Source organism: Anoplopoma fimbria, chromosome 21 (assembly GCF_027596085.1).
Source record: "Anoplopoma fimbria isolate UVic2021 breed Golden Eagle Sablefish chromosome 21, Afim_UVic_2022, whole genome shotgun sequence".
In the NCBI taxonomy this organism is placed as follows: domain Eukaryota; kingdom Metazoa; phylum Chordata; class Actinopteri; order Perciformes; family Anoplopomatidae; genus Anoplopoma; species Anoplopoma fimbria.
In genome coordinates, this window is record NC_072469.1 from 13,270,883 (window position 1) to 13,291,519 (window position 20,637).

The window sequence follows — 20,637 nt, forward strand, 5'->3', positions numbered from 1 at the left end:
TTTGCAGAGGTGTGCTCATTTCTTGCCTCTTTGTCTTCTTGCCCTCTTTTTACCATCATCATGGCAAAATGTGGTCCTAAAGACAGGATCTACCACAGAGGAGGTTCTGAGTTCTTTGCCAGGTGTTAATATTTCTGTGGACAGATTTTGTGACTGTGAAAGATACAGTGACAAAACTTTACAGATGCCTACTTGAGATCAAAATGAAGGTCTAGTTCAAAGATGGCCGTTGTCCGAGCAAGGACCCCCCCCTTTTGATGTTGCGTCTGATCCTATTGCAAAACGGTCTCTAGTTTCCTCCCTCAGTCTTTCTCTCTCCCCTTCCCTCCTCCTGCTGCTTTGGTGTCTGTCTCCAGGTGGAAAGTGTCCAACATATGCTTTGGCCATAGCCCAGGGAGTTGCTCACTTTATTACCATGGCAGCTCTTTATCACTATGGAAGTAGTCTATCATTGCTGTGACCAGCGTCCGATACCTGGTCCTGGTCCAGTTGGCACATGCCTTAGATACTAGTGGCATTTGAGAGAATTCTCCAGGGGTTTCCTCCATTTACTTTCCTCTAAAGTGATTATTACAGTACATGTTAATATGGGTCTGGTCTATTGAAATCATTAACATTTAATGAAAATGTTACAGAACTGCTGTTGTGTTTATAAATTTGATGTGACTTTTATATGAACCTGCAGACAATGATGAAATTATTTTTTAAAGGTTCTCATTAGTAATCAATCCACAGTTATAGAACTTAGTTAAAGTCTTCTGTAAATACAATCTGAAAACAGACCAAATGCACCATACTGCATCTTATGCACTTCCATGCTCATCACTACAAGACACACAAAATACAACATGGACTTAACAGAAAACCGTAGTCAGGTCGCTCACATATAACAGCTCAGACATAAACATGAGCTGGTTGGTGCCAAATGTTCTGTATACACCACACACACACACACACACACACACACACACACACACACACACACACACACACACAGATACTGTTGCCAACTTACAAACAAGTACATTTTATAGTGACAAAACCATTCAAACACCCTAGAAAAATTCACACACAAGCACTTTCATTCCATCCCAATAACTGCAAACTCACACAAACTCAGCAAATAACCTCACACCCTCTCCTACATCCATGCTAACGACTCTCGCAACATTCCTACCATCTTTGCGGTAAAGGTTGATCTCCACTTTCCTCTCCTCTGATCCCAGCAGGGCTTGCGCCATCTGGGCGATGGCCAGTCGCTTGGTGTCAGGTCCGTACAGGAAGTTACACGTGCATGGCTTCTGCATGATCTCAGCACGAGAGTAACCACACATGTGGCAGAAGCCGTCATTGCAGAAGATGATGGCGCAGTTCTCCACTCTTGCATTGGCGATGACAAACTTGCGACCTGTGGACACAATGACAAGACGTTTAATTCAGTTTATGCCCAGTCTTTCAGGAAAATGTGTGAAGTTTACTTTCAGTCAAAACTGGATGTAGATGCATTACATTTACATTTCAAATGCTAAAATAATCAGGGGGAAATGATTATGCTCCCGCTGATTTTGTATAGGGCTAATGCTATGATACCAAGGGACCTTTTAACTGTCATCTGTTACCAACAAACAACAAACTTTTATGATCCATGCAGAAGACAGTAGTGTAATTTGTGTAACCTTGTTGAATCTAAATGTTGATATGCGAGTTGCCATTCTGATCAACACACCAACATATTTATATACTCCTTACACTGTGAATATGCAAAACAGCACATCAGTATCTGTATGACTGCTGATAAACTGGCTTCCAAGCCAATTGTTTATAAAGGCTTTACACTGAATAACAAACACTGTAGTGTTACTAAATTAACACAATCTAGAAGATCCCACACCATAAATTACAACTGTTCTAACCTGAGGAGAAAGGTGAACTTGGTTACAGTTCATTTCTACATCACTTATGAGGAGCGGAATACATCAATGACACAAAAGTCAAAAAATGTAGCTAGTCAGAGTTTATTACATGCAGATGTATTATGGGAAACGAGAACCACATGTGTAGTCAATAATATTGATTAAAACAATTCATTTGGATTTTTTAAGATAAAATAAATAAGTTAACGTATGCAAATGAAGTTATACTGAATTTCGGATTTTTTTTCGTTTTTACTCTCAAATTGACCCACTTAGTTCAAGCATGCACGAGCATTATTTACCATATTTTCACTGTCATTCAATGCTAACTGGGCTCTGCTAGCCCAGTTAGCATTGAATGCTAATTAGCCAGCATTGCTCATTAGAGACGACGAGAATCACCTGCGCATTTAATTTCGCCTTGAGCTCACATGGCGGAAGCAGTTTTGCTATCTTCCAAAAGTTCATTTTCATACCCAGTAAACCTATTGAAGGGAGCTGTAAAGTTATTAAATATCAATTAGGAAACGAACTGAAACATTCCCAAACCTGTTGCCCCTTTCAGCCACTTCCTAAACAATATCAAATACAATATTTCTCAACAGCCTGACATTTCTACGCGTTTAACCTCCTGCTGGAATGTCCCCTTCGAAATAAGAGACCCACTTTCAAAGTAAAATTGAAGTAAAATTATAAAACTTAAAAGAATAGTATGAAAACAAAAGAAAAAACAATACATTCAGGCCAAACAGACAGGTGATTCGCAAATGTCCTTAATATACTGTTATGAAGTTAGGCCCATTTTACTGTTTTTGGTCTTATGACTTGAAATGTAGAAGATAATTGCTAGAAATGTACCAGTATTCACTTTTGCAATCCACCGTAATGCCATCAAAAAAGTGTGTGTGTTCCCTTAAGTTTTCATGTGTGTGTTTATAATAGTGGTGGTATAATAGTGTAGATCACAGCGCTATCGTCGGTGGCTGCGTCTCCCACAAAGCTCTGATGTCTGTCTCTCTCGAAACCTCTTACAGAAGAAGGAGCCATTTAGCTCCATGTCCTCTGCTCTATGTCAATGGATGATCTTAAAGCTCTCAAAGAGCTGCTGTTGTGCCTGAATACACACAGGCACACTTTAACACAAGTACTCCCTTACCCAGCACACTGACTCTTGGCTTTGCAATGCACTGTGAATAAATGACAAGTATCCAGTTTGTGTGAGCTGAATCTCTTGCGCATCTCGTGGGAACACATACAATCAACATGAACGTCTCCATGTGCATGAGGCCTCTGTGGAAGTGCGATTGTGTGTGTGCTGCATCAGGGTGATAGTCTGTCAGGCTGATAGATGGCCTCCACTAAAGAGCTTCCAGCTTCTGAAGAGCCCCAATGTACCCTGTTACTTTCACTCAGTATCGGGCCCCACAGCGAGGCATACCGCGCTCATAAATAGTTATGTGGATGGTTAGAGGGAAGGAGGAAAGGCCGTTGACAGGGAAAGGGGAGGTAAAGGAAGAGACAGCGTGAGGGCTGGATGAGGATGGATAAACAGATGGAAATGGGATGGTTGGGCAGAAAGACTTTGGGAGGGAAGAATGACAGGAGATCAATTGAATAATGGATGGAGATTTAGAGAAGCAGAGTGGGGATAAAGAGAGCAGAAGTGATCCATCCAGGAATGGAAGGAACGGGAAGAATCTGACCACATTTCTCAGCAATTAGCCTGCATCAAGTAAATGAACTGCAGGCTGTGGTGGCGAAAAACAGTCTCTTTTCCCCCAAGGCTTTGTCAGAGCATTTCACTCTGGGGCTGTGAATTCATTTGAACTAATTTTAACTTTATTCATTCCTGTAAGGGCAATTTTATGTAGCTCTCCATCCAGATCAGCAGATACACACAAAATAGATTATAGAATAATAGGAAAATCACAAAGCTAAAATTACCAAAAGTCTTATAAGGCCAACGATGGATAGCATAAGGACACTTTAGTTACATACTCAGAATATAGACACTCAAATGAAATGGTGGAAGGTAAGTGCACTATAAAAGAAAATTGGAAGTGATTTTAAACGCACATTCAGCACGCCTTAACTTTAAGGCTCAGTTACATTTGCCTTCCGTTCAATGAAGACACCCCACATTCGGACACGGTGTCCTTGTTTTGATGTGGGCAGTAACAAACTTTTAATGGTGTGGGTGTGTCGTGGTGCTAATGGACTGTAAAGCGCACGATTTGCATCAGGCCGGGGATGTTTATTGCATGTGATTACCCATCTCTCTCCAATCATTTCCTGTCAATTTTCTTCCAAGCTGATACTAGCCAAGCTAGATGTTAACTTAGTAAACAATTGCTTATTTACACACATCCAGCAGTTGGGGAGCAACATTAGCGTTCATTTGGAGTGGTGTTTGCGTCCAACTGATGAATGTGGGTCCATTATTCACTCTCTTTTAGGTGAATGGTCTTTGTCAACTCCTAAGGGATCTGGCTCTTGTGCTGCTAAATAATTTTTTTTATAAAACATCAAATTGGATCTCTGCATTTACAGCCTAACCCGTAAGCACTTAAGAGCAGTGGGCTGCTGTAAAGAACTTGGGTTCAGTGACTCAAGGACACTTGAACATGCAGACAGTAGGAGCCAGGGATCAAACAGCCAACCTTGTGGTTAGACGTCCCACTGAGCCATGCTCTGAATGCTCAACTACATTGAACAGCTAGCCTCTCACTGGGTCTGTCTGCTTTGTGCTGCTGTGTATGTAGAGTCCAGTCAGTTTTTAGAGTTTTTTTACTGAAAACAGTGGCAGCAAACAACACTATAAGAGCGATGAAAGTGAACCAAAATAATAAAGTTGTGATCTGGACAGCTACACCATGAGCTGAAACAGTCTATGAGGCTGCATCATTCTCTGTTGGTTCATATTTTCATATTTCATATTGTCACATTTATTTCACATTGTCATTTGACACACTGTTATTGAGAAAATATAGGTTATAGAGGCTATAGAGGTTATAGAGGCATCCTATTTAAGCTGAACTTTGTGTGTATAACTTTAAAGGTACAGTGTGTAGCATTTAAGGGGCTCTGTTGGCAAAAAATAGAATATGATATTATTTAGTATGTTTTCTTTGTGAATGATTGTGTTTTTGTTACTTTAAGAAGAGGCATTTTTATTTACATACAGAGTGGGTCCTCTTTACAGAGCAGGCCGCCATGTTTCTACAGTAGCCCAGGACCATCAAACCAAACACTGGCTATAGTAAGGGGAATTTGAATATTCACGTTTTCACTTTTGTAATTCTCCTACATCACATGTGTCAAACTCAAGGCCCGCGGGCCACATCCGGCCCGTGAATGAATTATCTTTGGCCCGCATGATAAAATCTATTTACTATTACAGCTGGCCCGCCGGTGTATCGCACGCACCACCAAAATACTACAAATCCCACAATGCACTGTCCGTGTGTCGGCACGTCAATCACGGGCCCGCGAACGCACGCCTCGCAGTCTGTATTACATACCACTTGTGTCAACTTTCAACTATCCCTCTCCCCAAAAAATGGCTAAACGAAAGGTGGAATTTGAAAACAGGAGTTTTCAAGACAGGTGGGAGGCACAGTATATGTTTGCGGATGTAAAGGGCAAAGCTGTGTGTCTTCTGTGCGGAGACAGTGTGGCTGTAATGAAAGAATACAACATAAGAAGACACTATGAAACGAAGCACCAAGACAGGTACAAGCATCTGGACACGACACAAAGGCTCCAGAAGGTAGAGGAGTTAAAAAGAAGCCTAACTAAAGCCACATCACAAAGCGAGGCTGCTGTTAAGGACAGGTTTATTGTGGCAGCAGAGGTTGCAAAATCAACCCGGCCCTTTACCGAGGGGGAATTTGTCAAAAACTGCATGATTAAAGTTTGCGACGCCGTGTGCATTTTTAAATGTGAGCCTAAGCAGAAACACCTGCTGACCGTGTGCGTCACCTTGCTGCCAATCTCCAACAACAGCTTGTGGGAAAGGGAAAAGATTTCATCGCATACTCCCTTGCTGCGGATGAGAGCACCGACACTTCTGATACTGCCCAGCTGTCAAGGTTCATCCGTGGAGTGGACTCAAGCCTGTGCGTAACAGAAGAGTTGTTGGGATTACACCCAATGCATGGCAGAACTACGGGGAAAGATCTCTTTGAAGAGGTGTCCAGATGTGTAGATAACATGGGGCTGCCGTGGAATGAACCTGAGGGACTGACAACAGATGGAGCACCTGCGATGTGCGGTCAAAAGAGTGGATTGGTGGGGAGGATCCGAGAAAAGATGAAGGAGGAAAACGTCACAAGTGAGTTGACAGCTTATCACTGCATCATACACCAGGAGTCGTTGTGTGGAACATGTGATGAGCATCATAACATTAGCGGTTAACTTTATCAGAGCCAAAGGTTTAAATCACCGCCAGTTCAAGTCTTTTCTGGAGGAGTTAAGTACAGAATGTGGTGACTTGCCCTGTCACACAGAGGTGCGATGGCTAAGCCAGGGAAAGGTGCTGGAAAGATTTTTCCAGTTGCGTGAGGAGATCTGTGAGTTCATGGAAAGCAAAGGGAAAGGCACAACAGAGCTCCCAAATAAAATGTTTCTGTGTGAAGTGGCGTTTCTGTGTGACATCACAAGCCACCTGAATGCGCTCAACCTGCAGCTTCAGGGGCCGTGTCGTCACTGACATGTACGCTACAGTATATAACCAGTATATAACCAGTATAGTACAGTATATAACCAGTATATAACCAGTATAGTACAGTATATAACCAGTATAGTACAGTATATAACCAGTATAGTACAGTATATAACCAGTATAGTACAGTATATAACCAGTATAGTACAGTATATAACCAGTATAGTACAGTATATAGCACCTGTGGGAGACGCAGATGCTGCAGGAAAACTTGAGCCATTTTCCGCACTGCCAAACAATGAAAGAGCAGGTCGCTGCCTTCCCAACTACACAGTTTGCTGAAAAACTCGGCATACTTGGTGCTGACTTCACACGGCGATTTGCCGATTTTGAAGCCCAAAAAAGCAGGTTTGAACTGCTCAGTAATCCATTTGCAGCTGACGTGGAAAACGCACCATCAAACCTCCAAATTGAGCTGATTGAGCTCCAATGTAGTGACACACTGAAGGCAAAATATGAGTCTGTGTGCGCTGCAGAGTTTCCACGTTTCATCCCCGACACAATGCCCCAGCTGCGCTCCCAGGCTGCTCAGACGCTCTCTGTGTTTGGCAGCACATACTTGTGTGAACAACTGTTCTCTTTGATGAAGATAAACAAAACTTCACACAGGACTCGTGTTACTGATGAGCACCTTCACTCAATCCTGAGGATTTCCTCAGCTCAGAGCCTGACCCCAGACATTGATGAACTTGTATCCAAGATGAGACACCAAGTGTCTGGCTCAGACCAGTGAGCATCACAGAGCAGCAAACGGTGCTTTGACGCATTTTCAGTTTTTAATGTAGTTTCATTTTTGCATTTTTTTTCTCTTGCTACTACAGGACATTTGATTTTTCTTTGAAGTAAATTATTTTTGGCTGTTGTTTGCCTGTAGAAAATGTTTTCACTTGAAATTACTCTGGAAAAACTGCAGATAGAGCCATAAGCAATTAATGAAACTGATTTTATTACTTTTATTTTTATTTATTTATGTATTATTTATCATTTTTATTTCATTTATTTCATAATTAATGTTGTTTTATAGGCAATACTCTATAGGCCTTGTTAGTTCCAGGTTCAATATGTGCACTAAGGTTCTTTCAATAAGTTTTCAATAAACGTTGAACCCATCTGGCCCTTGACTTGTATCAATTTCTTTATTTCGGCCCACTGTGTATTTGAGTTTGACACCCCTGTCCTACATGATCGGCTCAGGGGAGCAGCTTCAGTTGGTTGCAATCTGAAAACTCCCCACTACATGCCGCCATATCCTATACACCAAACTTTAGCTATCTCCCAAGAGAAATCATTCGTCTCAAGCCTCAACCAGTCCAAGCCAAATTCTCCAGCCTTGCTCCTCTGCCTGTGTTAATTTAGTAGACATGATTATGCCTTCATGAAAAATATCTTCTCTGGAATCGAAGTGCAGTAAGGCCAAATTTTGTCCCTAAATCATTTCAATAAGGAAAGAAGTGAGAGGTTTGTATGTTTCTGGTATTGATTATACCCCCTTCACCAAGCACTGATTAGAATTCAAATCACAAATCCATGAAATATTTCTGCATGTTCAGTCTTGATTGCAGCTCCCGTTGCACCTAAAAGCATGCGTCCCCAGAGGTCCCTTGAGTCATGCTCAGCGCCACAAAAACACTATATGACTAAACAATCTTCACAACCCGGCTCTTTCTCTACCCTTTGGCAAGATTCTGCACATTCAGGCAATTTCTCTTGCTAAGTGTTCTTCATTAGACTTGATTATGGAACGGCCCCTGAACAGGAATTATCCTCTAACAAGGATGAGGGTAGACAGTAGTCATTATTCTCTGTAAATTGTGTCTCAGAAGCAGTTCAAAGAGGTGATGTATTCCCCCTCTGAAACAGTGATTTATAAGTCATTCTATAACCACTGTGAAGACGCCAGTCTGCCATCCTCAGACATTTCTGAACACTTCATTTATTTTCAAAATAATCAGGTCGATGATATTCAAGACTCCTGTGTCCGACTCGAGCTCATTGTGCACCACATTGTTTTTGAGGAACGGCTCAGCTTCCTCAGTTATTATTATGTTGGAAAGAGTTTGAAGGCTGCAGCTGAATGATTTATGGATGTTGGAAAGTTTTGTTCCTGTATCAATTGTCGAGGCGTTACTTGGATATGTGGGATATTACCGTATTGATTGAGTGCACTTTTGTGTGTGAAAGTGTGTGTGTTTGTGTGGCTGTGGGCATTGCGTTTACTTTCTCGGTAGCATGCGTACAAATGAGACTTCTTAAAAAAGAACAGATGAGAATGCTTCAAACACAAACTTGGAGAGGAAGAGGATGAGGAATGGAACTAGAGAGAACGCAGCAAGACAAAACACAGCGTGACCCTGAGTTAGAAGTACGGAGACACAGCAGGCACCTCGCCAGCTGATAAATAAAAGGTTCTAATCAAGAGAGCAGTCAAGGAGAGCAGACAAAATACACTCAACCAGCATGCTGGTGAGGAGCAGCACTTAAGAGGCTGTCCTACATTCTCAACGCTAAATCTACATTCTCAACGCTAAATCAGCTTGTATACATCATTCAATTATGAATAAATATAGTGTCATATAGACACATTTTAGTATTTGTCCTCATCAGTGACATTATGACCTCACTAACTTTAAGTTTGACCCCCAAAGGAAGTGGTGGCTAAAATGTCTAATTACTCATGCTTTCTTGGCTTTTTTGACCAAATTTATAGCCTTGTGTCACTTTATGAGATGTCATTAATTATTTCGATGAGAGAAATGTCATTAAAAATACTGACAGTTGATGGCTAAAACTACAGTACAAAAACAAAACTCAAGTCGTGGAAAACCATAGTTTTCCTTGAAAGCCACGTGTACAAAAATGACCTAGCGTGTACCATTTAATGCCTTTTCACATAAGGGAGTGTTTTTTTACTTAGTCATTTTACAAAGAATGCAAATATCAAATGTTCCGAAGTGAAAAGAGACGGGGTTTTTTCGGAGTGAGGACATTTTTTTCAGCTTTCCTCCCCCGAAGAAGGGTATCAACAAATAAGGTTGCGTGTACACTACATCTATCTAATATGAATTCCAGTCTCATGTATGAAAGTCACCTCTAACTAAAGATGAATGATTTTGAAAAAATATCTTTTTGCAATTATTCTGATATGAATTTTTTTATTATTATGGTGGACTTTTTGCAGGAATCTGTGCAGGCCATGACGTCTCTGCAGCACCACTTTTTGGAGGGGTATTTTGAAACAGTTTTAACAAATATTGCACCTCCTGCGATTTTTTAAATTGCAGTAGGATGTATTGTGATTTTGATTAAAATCTTGATTAATTGTGCAGCCCTACCCCACGCCCTTGCGTTCTCCTTACCACATAAAGGACACATAGCTTCCTGTATTGCCACTGAATACTGACACCGAGCATGAACTGTGAGATGCAAAAAATCATTAAATACAAGCATAACATCTGGGGATGCTGGGATGATTTTTCCAGATGTGGAGGATGCATCCCTTGTTACAAGAAATAAGGATGAGTCAAAAAATACTGACAGTTGATGGCTAAAACTACAGTACAAAAACAAAACTCAAGTCGTGGAAAACCATAGTTTTCCTTGAAAGCCACGTGTACAAAAATGACCTAGCGTGTACCATTTAATGCCTTTTCACATAAGGGAGTGTTTTTTTACTTAGTCATTTTACAAAGAATGCAAATATCAAATGTTCCGAAGTGAAAAGAGACGGGGTTTTTTCGGAGTGAGGACATTTTTTTCAGCTTTCCTCCCCCGAAGAAGGGTATCAACAAATAAGGTTGCGTGTACACTATATTGTACAGCAACACAGAGTCTCCTAGTTCGGAACTAGGTTGGCAAACCTCATCACTCCTTATAACTTTGACGAAGACCAGATCAACTTCCTACGTTCTTCCTTTCTCAACAAAAGCTCTAGACATGTACACTGTGTAATTGTTTAACAGAGGGTATTTGATGTTTACCTATAACATTTCGCGGAAACAGAACTCAAAAAAATAGCAGTTTACCTCTATCAGATGCTGCTCTGGGTAAGTAGAATTATTTTAATAGGAATTATTATTACCCCATTTCTCTTCCACACTGCCACAGCACACAAACAAAAAAGATCATGACTTTGCCCATTTTTCCAACGTGAATGAAAACATTTGTGCCCATTTCTCCCTGAGTTTAGCACACCGTTATAACATTCTCTCCACCCTTCCTTCATAAAAACACACATATCATCTACATAGGCAGCACATCCTGGGTTCAACAGGCTGTTCTCGTGGGAGATATGAACCGATGGAAAGTGCCTGTTCAGATATTCATGGAAACAGTGAGATCGGTTGTGTGGATGAGCTTTACAGCCTGCCTCCATGAATTAGTGGCAGCAGCAGCCCTCAGAGGCCTATAAAGCGTGATGGGTTTGTCTGGCTGCACTGAGCACTAGGTAATACAGAGGCAGGAAGTGTGAGTGTGTTTTGTACATCTCATTTTCCAGCCTTTGTGGGTTTTCAGACCGATAATGGCCGAGAGAAGGAAGCTGTTTAAGCCTTTTACCGGAGCCTGAGTCTTTAGAGTGATTGATAGCTTAAAAGATGAGTAATGCATGGATGAATGTTGTCATTCTTCAGACAGACGCATAAACAGAAGACATGACACAATATTAACATAGACGTATGGTACATGTTGAATGAGAACATTTAGAGAGCACAAAAGGGGTGTGAGAAGGTCAATATAACAGGGGCACAAAAAAAGAAAGAAAAGAAGAGGCATGAAAGTGTAAGAGTGTTTAGAGGTATGGATGTGAAAAGAAAAAGAGAGAAGAACAACAGGAGAGACAGCAGATAGAGTGTGAAAACCAGCTGTCTTCAGGCCCCAGGTGGACGAGAGGGAAAGCTGCCATTATTCCACCAGGGCGGAGGTCAGGTACTGTATTATTACACCGCAGGTGTTCAGAGAGGAAAGTGCAAGAGACGGCAATATTTGGAGCCAGCAGGGAATGTGTTCAAATTAAACAAGGGTAATGGTGGGCAGCTTTTCACAGCAAGTCAAGTGTGTTTCCATTATGTTTGGAGCACGCTTCTCTCAAACGTGCTTTATAATGTCAGTTCGTCTGTTGAACTCTAGTAACCTGCAGGTGTCTATGCCGTTATGTAGCTCACAACGGTCACACATAGTAGTAGTGGTATAGCGTGAATAGGTCAAATCTACCAGAAATCTATCTAATATGAATTCCAGTCTCATGTATGAAAGTCACCTCTAACTAGAGATGAATGATTTTGAAAAAATATCTTTTTGCAATTATTCTGATATGAATTTTTTTATTATTATGGTGGACTTTTTGCAGGAATCTGTGCAGGCCATGACGTCTCTGCAGCACCACTTTTTGGAGGGGTATTTTGAAACAGTTTTAACAAATATTGCACCTCCTGCGATTTTTTAAATTGCAGTAGGATGTATTGTGATTTTGATTAAAATCTTGATTAATTGTGCAGCCCTACCCCACGCCCTTGCGTTCTCCTTACCACATAAAGGACACATAGCTTCCTGTATTGCCACTGAATACTGACACCGAGCATGAACTGTGAGATGCAAAAAATCATTAAATACAAGCATAACATCTGGGGATGCTGGGATGATTTTTCCAGATGTGGAGGATGCGTCCCTTGTTACAAGAAATAAGGATGAGTCAAAAAAACAAAGCACCACAGAGGGCTGAAATCCTGCATTTCACACTCACAAAGTACCTTATCGATCACCGATATTATCAGTGAGTGATCTAAAACTCCTCCAGCGGTCTCTGCTCTTGGTGACATCACTGACCACATCTTGCTTTTCCCTGCAATTTCCTTGTAATGAGCTTTTGAAGCCTGAGAGGAAGGAGCTGATGGAGAGGCTGATTAAATACAAGCTGCTGCTGCTCAGGAGGAAAACACCATTTCATATTCCCACAGACACACACACACACACACACACACACACACACACACACATACACACACACTCACAGATTCATGAGACACGCACAAATCCAAATGCAAACACGCAAATATAAGATCTCAGACACACGAGCACGTTCACACAGACCCGCCAACGCACACTGAATAATTCACTAAGACCAGACCTTGGGGGCTCTGCAGACTGCCAGTCGGTGTGTGTGTGTGTGCAGGCGTTGTGTTTGTGTGTATGTGTGAGCAAATGTGTGTGTGTTTGGAATCTCCCTGAGTACACTGCGTAGGCGGACAAGGAGGGAAGCCCATGTGTTAGAAGCACAAGTCAACACACCAGCTCTGCTATACTGAGGCACAGATATAAAGGAGAAAGTGAGATTAAGAACAAAGGAGAGAATGAGATGAACGGAGAAATAAAGAGGACAAAAGGATGAAACTGGGAGACGTATTGAGAGAAAAAGGAGAAAACAGACAAAAGGAGCAGACGTATGTGACTGCTGGTTTTACAGTGACAGGCTGACGAAAAAAAAAATCCGTCTCAACCGAATTCTTACTGAGCAATTGCCATGGAAACAGAACATTTGACACATGCTAAATTCTCAAACACAGCGGGCTGACGCTCACTATAAAGTCAGACTTATTGTAGTACCCTGTTATATGCTAAAACGTCTCTTATCCAACCAGCTGGCCAGTGTCACTGTTTATTCCCTGGGTTTTCTGTAGCAATCAGAAATCAATAGTAGCCTACAGATATTGATTAACAGGTAACTGATATGGACAGTCTGAGGATCCATTCCAGTGTTTGTATTGACTGAATGAGAGATAATTTATAGCAATCTTCGACCTTGCTCTTGTCGATTCTGTTGTGGACTCTATGTTTTCCACCTTAAGTTTATTTACATACCCATATTCTTTCATACATCACCTTTCCATTACCATTTTTAAAAGATTATGTTATTGGAATTTTTCCTATACTGAAAAGTCCATAATATATGGGGCAGAAAGGAAATGAGTGGAGAGAGGGATAAGTATGTAACAAAAGGTCCACAGCCAGAATCAAACCGTGGACATATAAGGCCATGGGACGTTCCACTTACAAGCTTTTTTTCCACAGCTCTCAACTGCAAGAGCTTCATCAGCAATTAGAGTTGCCTCAGTTGTCATCACTTGACATACGTGTGTAAATGAAGCTTAGCTTTACTCTGCTGTCAGTTGTCATTTCAGTACGAACCGATGCGACCCTCCTCCTCCTCCTCCTCCTCCTCCTCCTCCTCCTCACCTATCCACTTCCAGTGTTTATCACATCCACTACCCAAGGTGGAAGGGGGATATTGCAGTACTAACCATGGCTCCGTATGGCAAGAGGACCTTGAGTTAGTGTTACCTATTTTTAACTACTATCCCATCAGTATGTATCTTAATATCAGTACACTCGATGCATTATACTATTATGTTGGATAGCGTAATTTCCTCACCTTGCACTCCACTGCCTTGGACTGCAATTGTATTTTTTGCTGGCTCCATTGGTTCAAGCTATGGAGCACTCCAGAGAAATGATGACTAGAAATATCACAGTCCATTGAGTCATATTGTATGAATAATAAGGGGGTGTTTCCAGCTCAATATTAGGATTTTCTTAGTGGCCGTAAAACTCAAAGGCAAAGTGATGTGTCATCATTTCCAAGTAAAGTCTTTTGTATAATAGTAACAACATGTTCTAATTACATGTGAAAACACATTTGCCATTAGAGAGCAAGGGGAAAAAAGAGTTCAAAACTCTACGTGTACATTTCAATAACCAATAAACACTGCTATATGAGCCATCAGCCAGTGATGGTGTTCATCCTATAGAACTGTAGCTGTAAGGCAATCCAGGCTCCAGCTGTCAACTCACAGGTGCAACACATTCCTGTCAATCAAACTCTACTCCCATCTCTCTCACAGTGCCAGATAAATAATTACAGTACATCTAACCTTCATGGTTTGCCTGGCTTTGCAAAAGTTTTACAGTATTTACCCCCAAAATGAAAATGCTGCCAAAGCACAACATGTCTTTCCATAATCCACGTGTATTTTTCGTCCTATTAGAGATGCTGGCCGCACACTCTCCGACGGCAAGACAGAAGCATACAGTGCTGGAGAAGTGCTGATGTCATCAGTGTGAGACAGCTGACAAGAGGATGGGGGGTCCTGTCATGTTTTGACAGCCAAAGCATTTTTTTTCAGTCCACTTAGGGCTGCATTTCTGTGCAGTTTCTAAACAGAGGGTGTAAATAATACCATTTTCCACCAATATACTTTAATTCATTACCAAACCAGGATTGTGTTAAATACCTGCTGGCATGTTGTCTTGTTTGTCAGCCCATATCATGGGAGATACCATGACTTTATATAAAAGTGGACGTAGTCATTTCAACGTTACCCATTGGTCCTGTCGACTACAGTTTTGAAGCCTTAAGTTCGGTATTTTGGTCGTTACCATCTTGTTTTTTTGGGTGAAGCTCAGTACAACCAAACTCCGAACAAGACATTTTTAGGCAAATAGAATGTTAGAATTAACTTTCATGAGCTTAAGAACACTATGAAAGAGTTAAAATTCTAAGACTGACCCACAGACAACTCCAAGACCGTACAACACCGTGGTAACGACCCGTCAATCCCTAGGTAGCCCCGCCCTAAAACATACATAGTTTTAAAGTCTATTTTATTTTAAATGGGAACATAATTTACTAAATGAACATCATGCTGTATTGAAGAGGACTTGAAACTAGTGATTGAGACCATAAACTCATGTTTACTATGTTTACTGAGGGAATAAATCAAGAGAGAAGTCAAATTGCCGCCCCCTGTTGGCCATTAAAAAGACTGCAAGTTTCACGAGTTCACACAAGATGAGTTGCCCGCATCCTTCTGCGCCCATGTTAACCAATAGGGCTGTTCACACCGGATGTACTGTATAGTCTTGGCGTCCCTAGCCCTAACTCTTTTCTCTGCGTGCCACAAGCAAATCTGGCAAGAAAACACAATATAATAAATACATATTAATTGCCAAAGCTTTTGATATTCCCTCTTTCTCCCAGCTGTTCTCCTGGAGTTTTAATCCCCCCGATTTCAAATCCTTTTCAGATCCTGCTTACTTTCTTGCCTCTAGATTGCTGTGTGAAATGATTGTGCGTGTCAGGTTGCCAGTTTGGAAAACTTATAAGTATTATTGGATGCAATTCTGACTTTGCTTACTGACACCTTAAAGGAGAACAGCTAAACAAACAGAACTGCACAACAACATATGCATCCTGGTAAGGTAGAGTGTCATTAAACATTTGCATTTTGAGTATTTAGACACCAGGCAATAAGTGGGATAAACTTTTCTGGGTTAATGTGCTGCTCGAGCATCTCTCATTAGAAGAAGTGGGCCACCATGTTTGTATTCCTAATGCATGGTATCTATACTGTAAATTAGTTGAAATATCTTCAATAGAATTAAAAAACATGGTCAAGAACAAATCCCACGCAAGTGCAATCCGAATGTCACCTGACTCAAAGCTTGGATTCCCTCATTCCACACATCTTGGGATTCAGTCATGCGACGTGGCACTTTTCAGAGAGTACACACCAGTCATGTCGTTAAGAGTGATAATCCCATAATCACCGCAATCCTTAATGGGCTGTTTCGCTCTGAAGTGTCTCAGGCTACAGTGTGTACAGCGTCTCCCTCTGCCTTAACGAGGTTATGCAGATTTATGCAAATTAGGTCTAATCCCCAGAACGCTGGGGAATCCGGTGTCTTGAAGTCGGGGTTGGCCGGCCTTTTTTTGTGCTGCCGCCGCTCTCTGGGAGGAAGAGGAGTCAAGGTGAATGAGAGAGGAAGTCCGAAAACAGGTGTGAGGGAGACAAAGAGGGAGCGCATGAGAGAAATGTGTGATCAAGTTATAGGAGAACCCGGAGGAGAGGGACTTGATGAATGGGGGGACGAGAGTGAAAGGGCAGCTGCCACCAGATAAAGCAGTGACAGATAGAGGTACAGGCAACGGGCTGGGAGGGGACGGAGCGCAAAATACTGGGTCTCACATGGCTTTGTCTCCACTTTATACTCTGTCAACTTTGGATTTCAAAAGATATGAGGTAATAAACAGGCACTCCCACCATCTTTAACTCATTAGCGGTGGAAACGAAAACACTTATTGATCACATCACACATATCTGAAGATGATAAATTCATTATGACGGGATTATAATCAGACTATTTTTAGTATGCTGCAACATTTCAGACGTGTTTCTAGACAGATACAAAGGTTGGAGAGCAGACACAGACGAGGAGGCAGCAGAAACAATGCAGAGATTTCATTTTAAAATGATTCCAAGCTTGAGACCAACAGAGCCAATAGGAAACAGCAGGCAAGGACCAATGCAAACTAGTACAGAAATCCAAACATAACTGAAGACAAACCAACAACAAACAAAGGAACTGGGCTGCTATAAGGGACTGTGGTGATGGGGAAGAGGGAACAGGTGAGCTGGAGCACAGGTGAAAATAATGAGGGCGGGCCAGAAAACCAAAAAGGAGGGACAAAAAAGAGGCCGGAAATAAAACAAGATGCACGAGGAGTTGACTACAGTATAAAAGCAGGAAGCATTAAACCTGAATGAAAAACATGTAACTAAGGGGGGAAAAAAACAGAAGACCCAAAAAACTAAATTCTCTAGACACAGAAAGATGCAACACAGTCCAGTCTCAACATGAAAAGAAAAAGAAAATTGAAGCACACTTAACCCTTTACCCTGAACCATGCTACAATAAAACACAAATTATCTGAATAGTGCGCTATCATCCAATATCAACACAATGGTTTATGGATACTTTAGTTCTATATGCTTTCTTTGTTGTTCATGTCTAACTTAGAGCAGACATGCGAGTTATTGACCCACCAAGTAATGCATCAATCATGGTCTACTTTGTAAAAGTTTACTGCATTTCATTTGGATCATTTTCTTCTTTGCTTTTGTTCCAGGGGAGATGCTGCCCTTTGTTTTCAGCTTGACATCAAAGTATGGAATAAACCTGACAAGGTGCTGCTGATGCATTCAGGCTCATCTCATCTCTTCGGAGTAGAAACACAGCAGGGGCAGACGCTTTTTTATGAAAAAAGGCACAGCCAATTAGAAGCTGACGATGTGGAGGGAGATACAGAGACTCCAAGACAACTTGTAAAGTGCTTGTCATCATCTGAGAAAACAGATTGCGAGTTCATCTTTCCCTCAATCGCTGTACAGCCACAAACATTCAGCTCTGACTTTTAAAAAAAACTGATTTTCAGAGCTTCTGGCCATCTGCAGATTTTCTGCAGCTTTCTCACAGGGGAGCCAGCACGCTCTTGGTTTTATTTACTACCAAGAACACCCAACTGCATGATGAAATTATAAAGCAATCCAAAACAAACATTAAAAGGAAAGAAATAAAAATATTTGGTATCAGTGTCCATTATGTCCCCATGGCTAAAAAACAAGATTATCCCGGTTTGATCTTAATCAACCACGGTACGTCACATTTACCTGATACTGGATGTATTATGTTCTATAAATCACATGATCTGCATTGTTTCTGGTTTATTTTTTAGCTGGTGGTGGACTATTTTTTAGACATTTTTAAATAGACAAAGTTACGTAACCAAATGTCTATAAGCTTCAAAATACCAGTTATACAAAACTGTCTCCTTCCCCTGGAGCTCAGCAGGGTACCACACATTGGACTCATCAATATTCCTTTCATTGTGAATATTGCAAGAAAATCATGCTATAGCTAAGCTGCATTGTTGAGTGCTGTTGTTTTCACTACAGTTCTGACTGTGAGGTCAGATCTGACCATGTAATCGTACTCACAGACAGCTCCAGTCAACACAGATACAATTTTATCTGTGCAAAAACATAGTCAATCCAAGGTTTATTATGACGTCAGCATAAACTTTGTGCAACTTGTATGTGACCTTGATTTGCTTCAAGTAACAACATTTCAATAAACAAATCCTAATCCAAAGCCTTCTATGGACGTGATTCCTCCTGTGACGTTTACTGACCCTAGGACTGGATCACTGAGCTCCCTCCTCCTTTATGGTGGATTGATACGGATTGGCTAGCCCATGGTCACAGGTTGGATTCTCTAAACAGCTAAAGCATGCATCTTTATCAGAGTGTCCTTGACCAGAAGCTGACTCTGTCCTGTCCCTCAGTGCTCCAAGTCAGACAGAATTAAATGTCCCAGGTTCTGGACTAAATGTTCTCTCCTGGGTCACTGCTGTTAAAATAAAGACTGAATTATTAGTCAGGTTTATGTGTTGGGTATGAATGAGTTGTCGACCAGAGGGTCAAAAGGTTCAGACCATGGAAGCAGCTGGGACGATGAGGGTGGTCACACTAAATGAAACGCACTCTCTCCTTCTTTAAAAGCTACTGCTAGAGCAAGACATCCAACACCTTATTAAAAAAGACTGTAGTTGTAGTGTTGATCGACTGAACCCTGTCCTTTTGTGTATAAACAGTAGTCCCTAAACGGATGATTTAAGCATTACACACTGAACCAGGAAGACCGAAGTCGTACCTGAACAACAACTGTGCCAATGCCTGCAGAACGAACAACTTCTATCATTATGTCCTCAAACTATGAAGAGCTTTGTTTATAAAAAAAGAAAACTTGGAGCCAACAGAGACACCACACTGCTGGAGGCCAAGGCCGTATTGCTGAGCCCGGTGGAACTAGGCAGTCACGGGAGAACCAGATCCAGGACTAAGCGGGGCAGACTGTCAGACCCTGCTGCAGTGAACTGAGAGGTTTTCTAAAAGTGCTCTGATACACTACCACTTTCTTTCACAGGGGTCACCAAAATCAAGAAAAATAAGTTCCTCGTAGTAACTTTAAAAGAAAAAGATAGCTAACTTTAAAATTTACATTGCATGTTATATGCAGACAACACGTTTTCTTCTTTGTTATTTTGTTGAACTGATTAATGTTTGAGTTGCACTTCAGGTAGAACATATCTCACTGCACTAATACTATCTGGTAAAACCAAAGAGCTGGTGGTGGACTTCCACCGGGGTAAACACTCTCCTCCGGTACCAGTGAACATCCAGGGAATGGACATTGAGATCGTGAAATCTTACAAGTACCTGGATGTTCACTTGAACAATAAACTGGACTGGACTGATCACACAAATGTGCTTTATAAAAAGGGTCAGAGCAGACTCTATCTGCTGAGGAGACTGAGGTCTTTTGGAGTGCAGGGAGCACTCCCGAGGACCTTTTTCGACTCTGTGGTGGCATCAGCCATATTTTATGGAGAGGTCTGCTGGGGCAGCAGCATCTCGACAGCCGACAGGAAGAGACTCAATAAACTTGTCAAGAAGGCCAGCAGTGTGCTGGGGTGTCCACTGGATACGGTGGAAGTGGTGGGAGACAGGAGGATGATGGCTAAGCTATCATCCCTGATGGACAACACCTCTCACCCCATGCAGGAACTCTGGCAGCTCTGTGCAGCTCCTTCAGCCACCGGCTGCTTCACCCCGGTGTGTGAAGGAGAGGTACCGCAGGTCCTTCCTTCCAGCTGCTGTCAGGTTGCACAACCAGCTCTGCTCCCAGTAGACCACACAACACTAAAAACCTCTGCAATACTAATACACTGTGCAATACAATAGTTACAATAGTTTCTGTCTGTGTATATAATATTTCAGTCACTGTGGATTCTTTACTGTTTTTTATTGCTATGTCTTATTATTTTTAATATGTCTCTTGTTTGCACTATCCTCTATGCTGCTGTAATCCTGTAAATTTCCCCGCTGCGGGACTAATAAAGGATTATCTTATTTTATCTGTTTTGCAGCAATATCCTGTAATTTTAGGATAATGGAAAATGCCTAAACAATAGCAAAAGTAGAGAGAAATCATATAACTAGCAAATTAACTCAGTAATAGCTAACATTTTAAATTAAGCTTGTTTGTTGTTGGATTATTAATGGAAAGCTTTTTCCTGCAAGCACACACAGAATATCCATATACCACAACCTC

At 41.4% G+C, this 20,637-nt stretch overlaps 1 protein-coding gene across 1 annotated transcript in view; it reads right to left on the minus strand.

Annotated features, from left to right (window-relative positions):
* Window positions 1-20,637, minus strand: part of kcnh2b (potassium voltage-gated channel, subfamily H (eag-related), member 2b) — a 226,006-nt gene that overhangs the window by 197,839 nt on the left and 7,530 nt on the right. Inside the window, 1 exon segment of the mRNA XM_054622505.1 lies at window positions 1,178-1,408. Within this exon segment, the coding sequence (XP_054478480.1) occupies window positions 1,178-1,408 (231 nt within the window).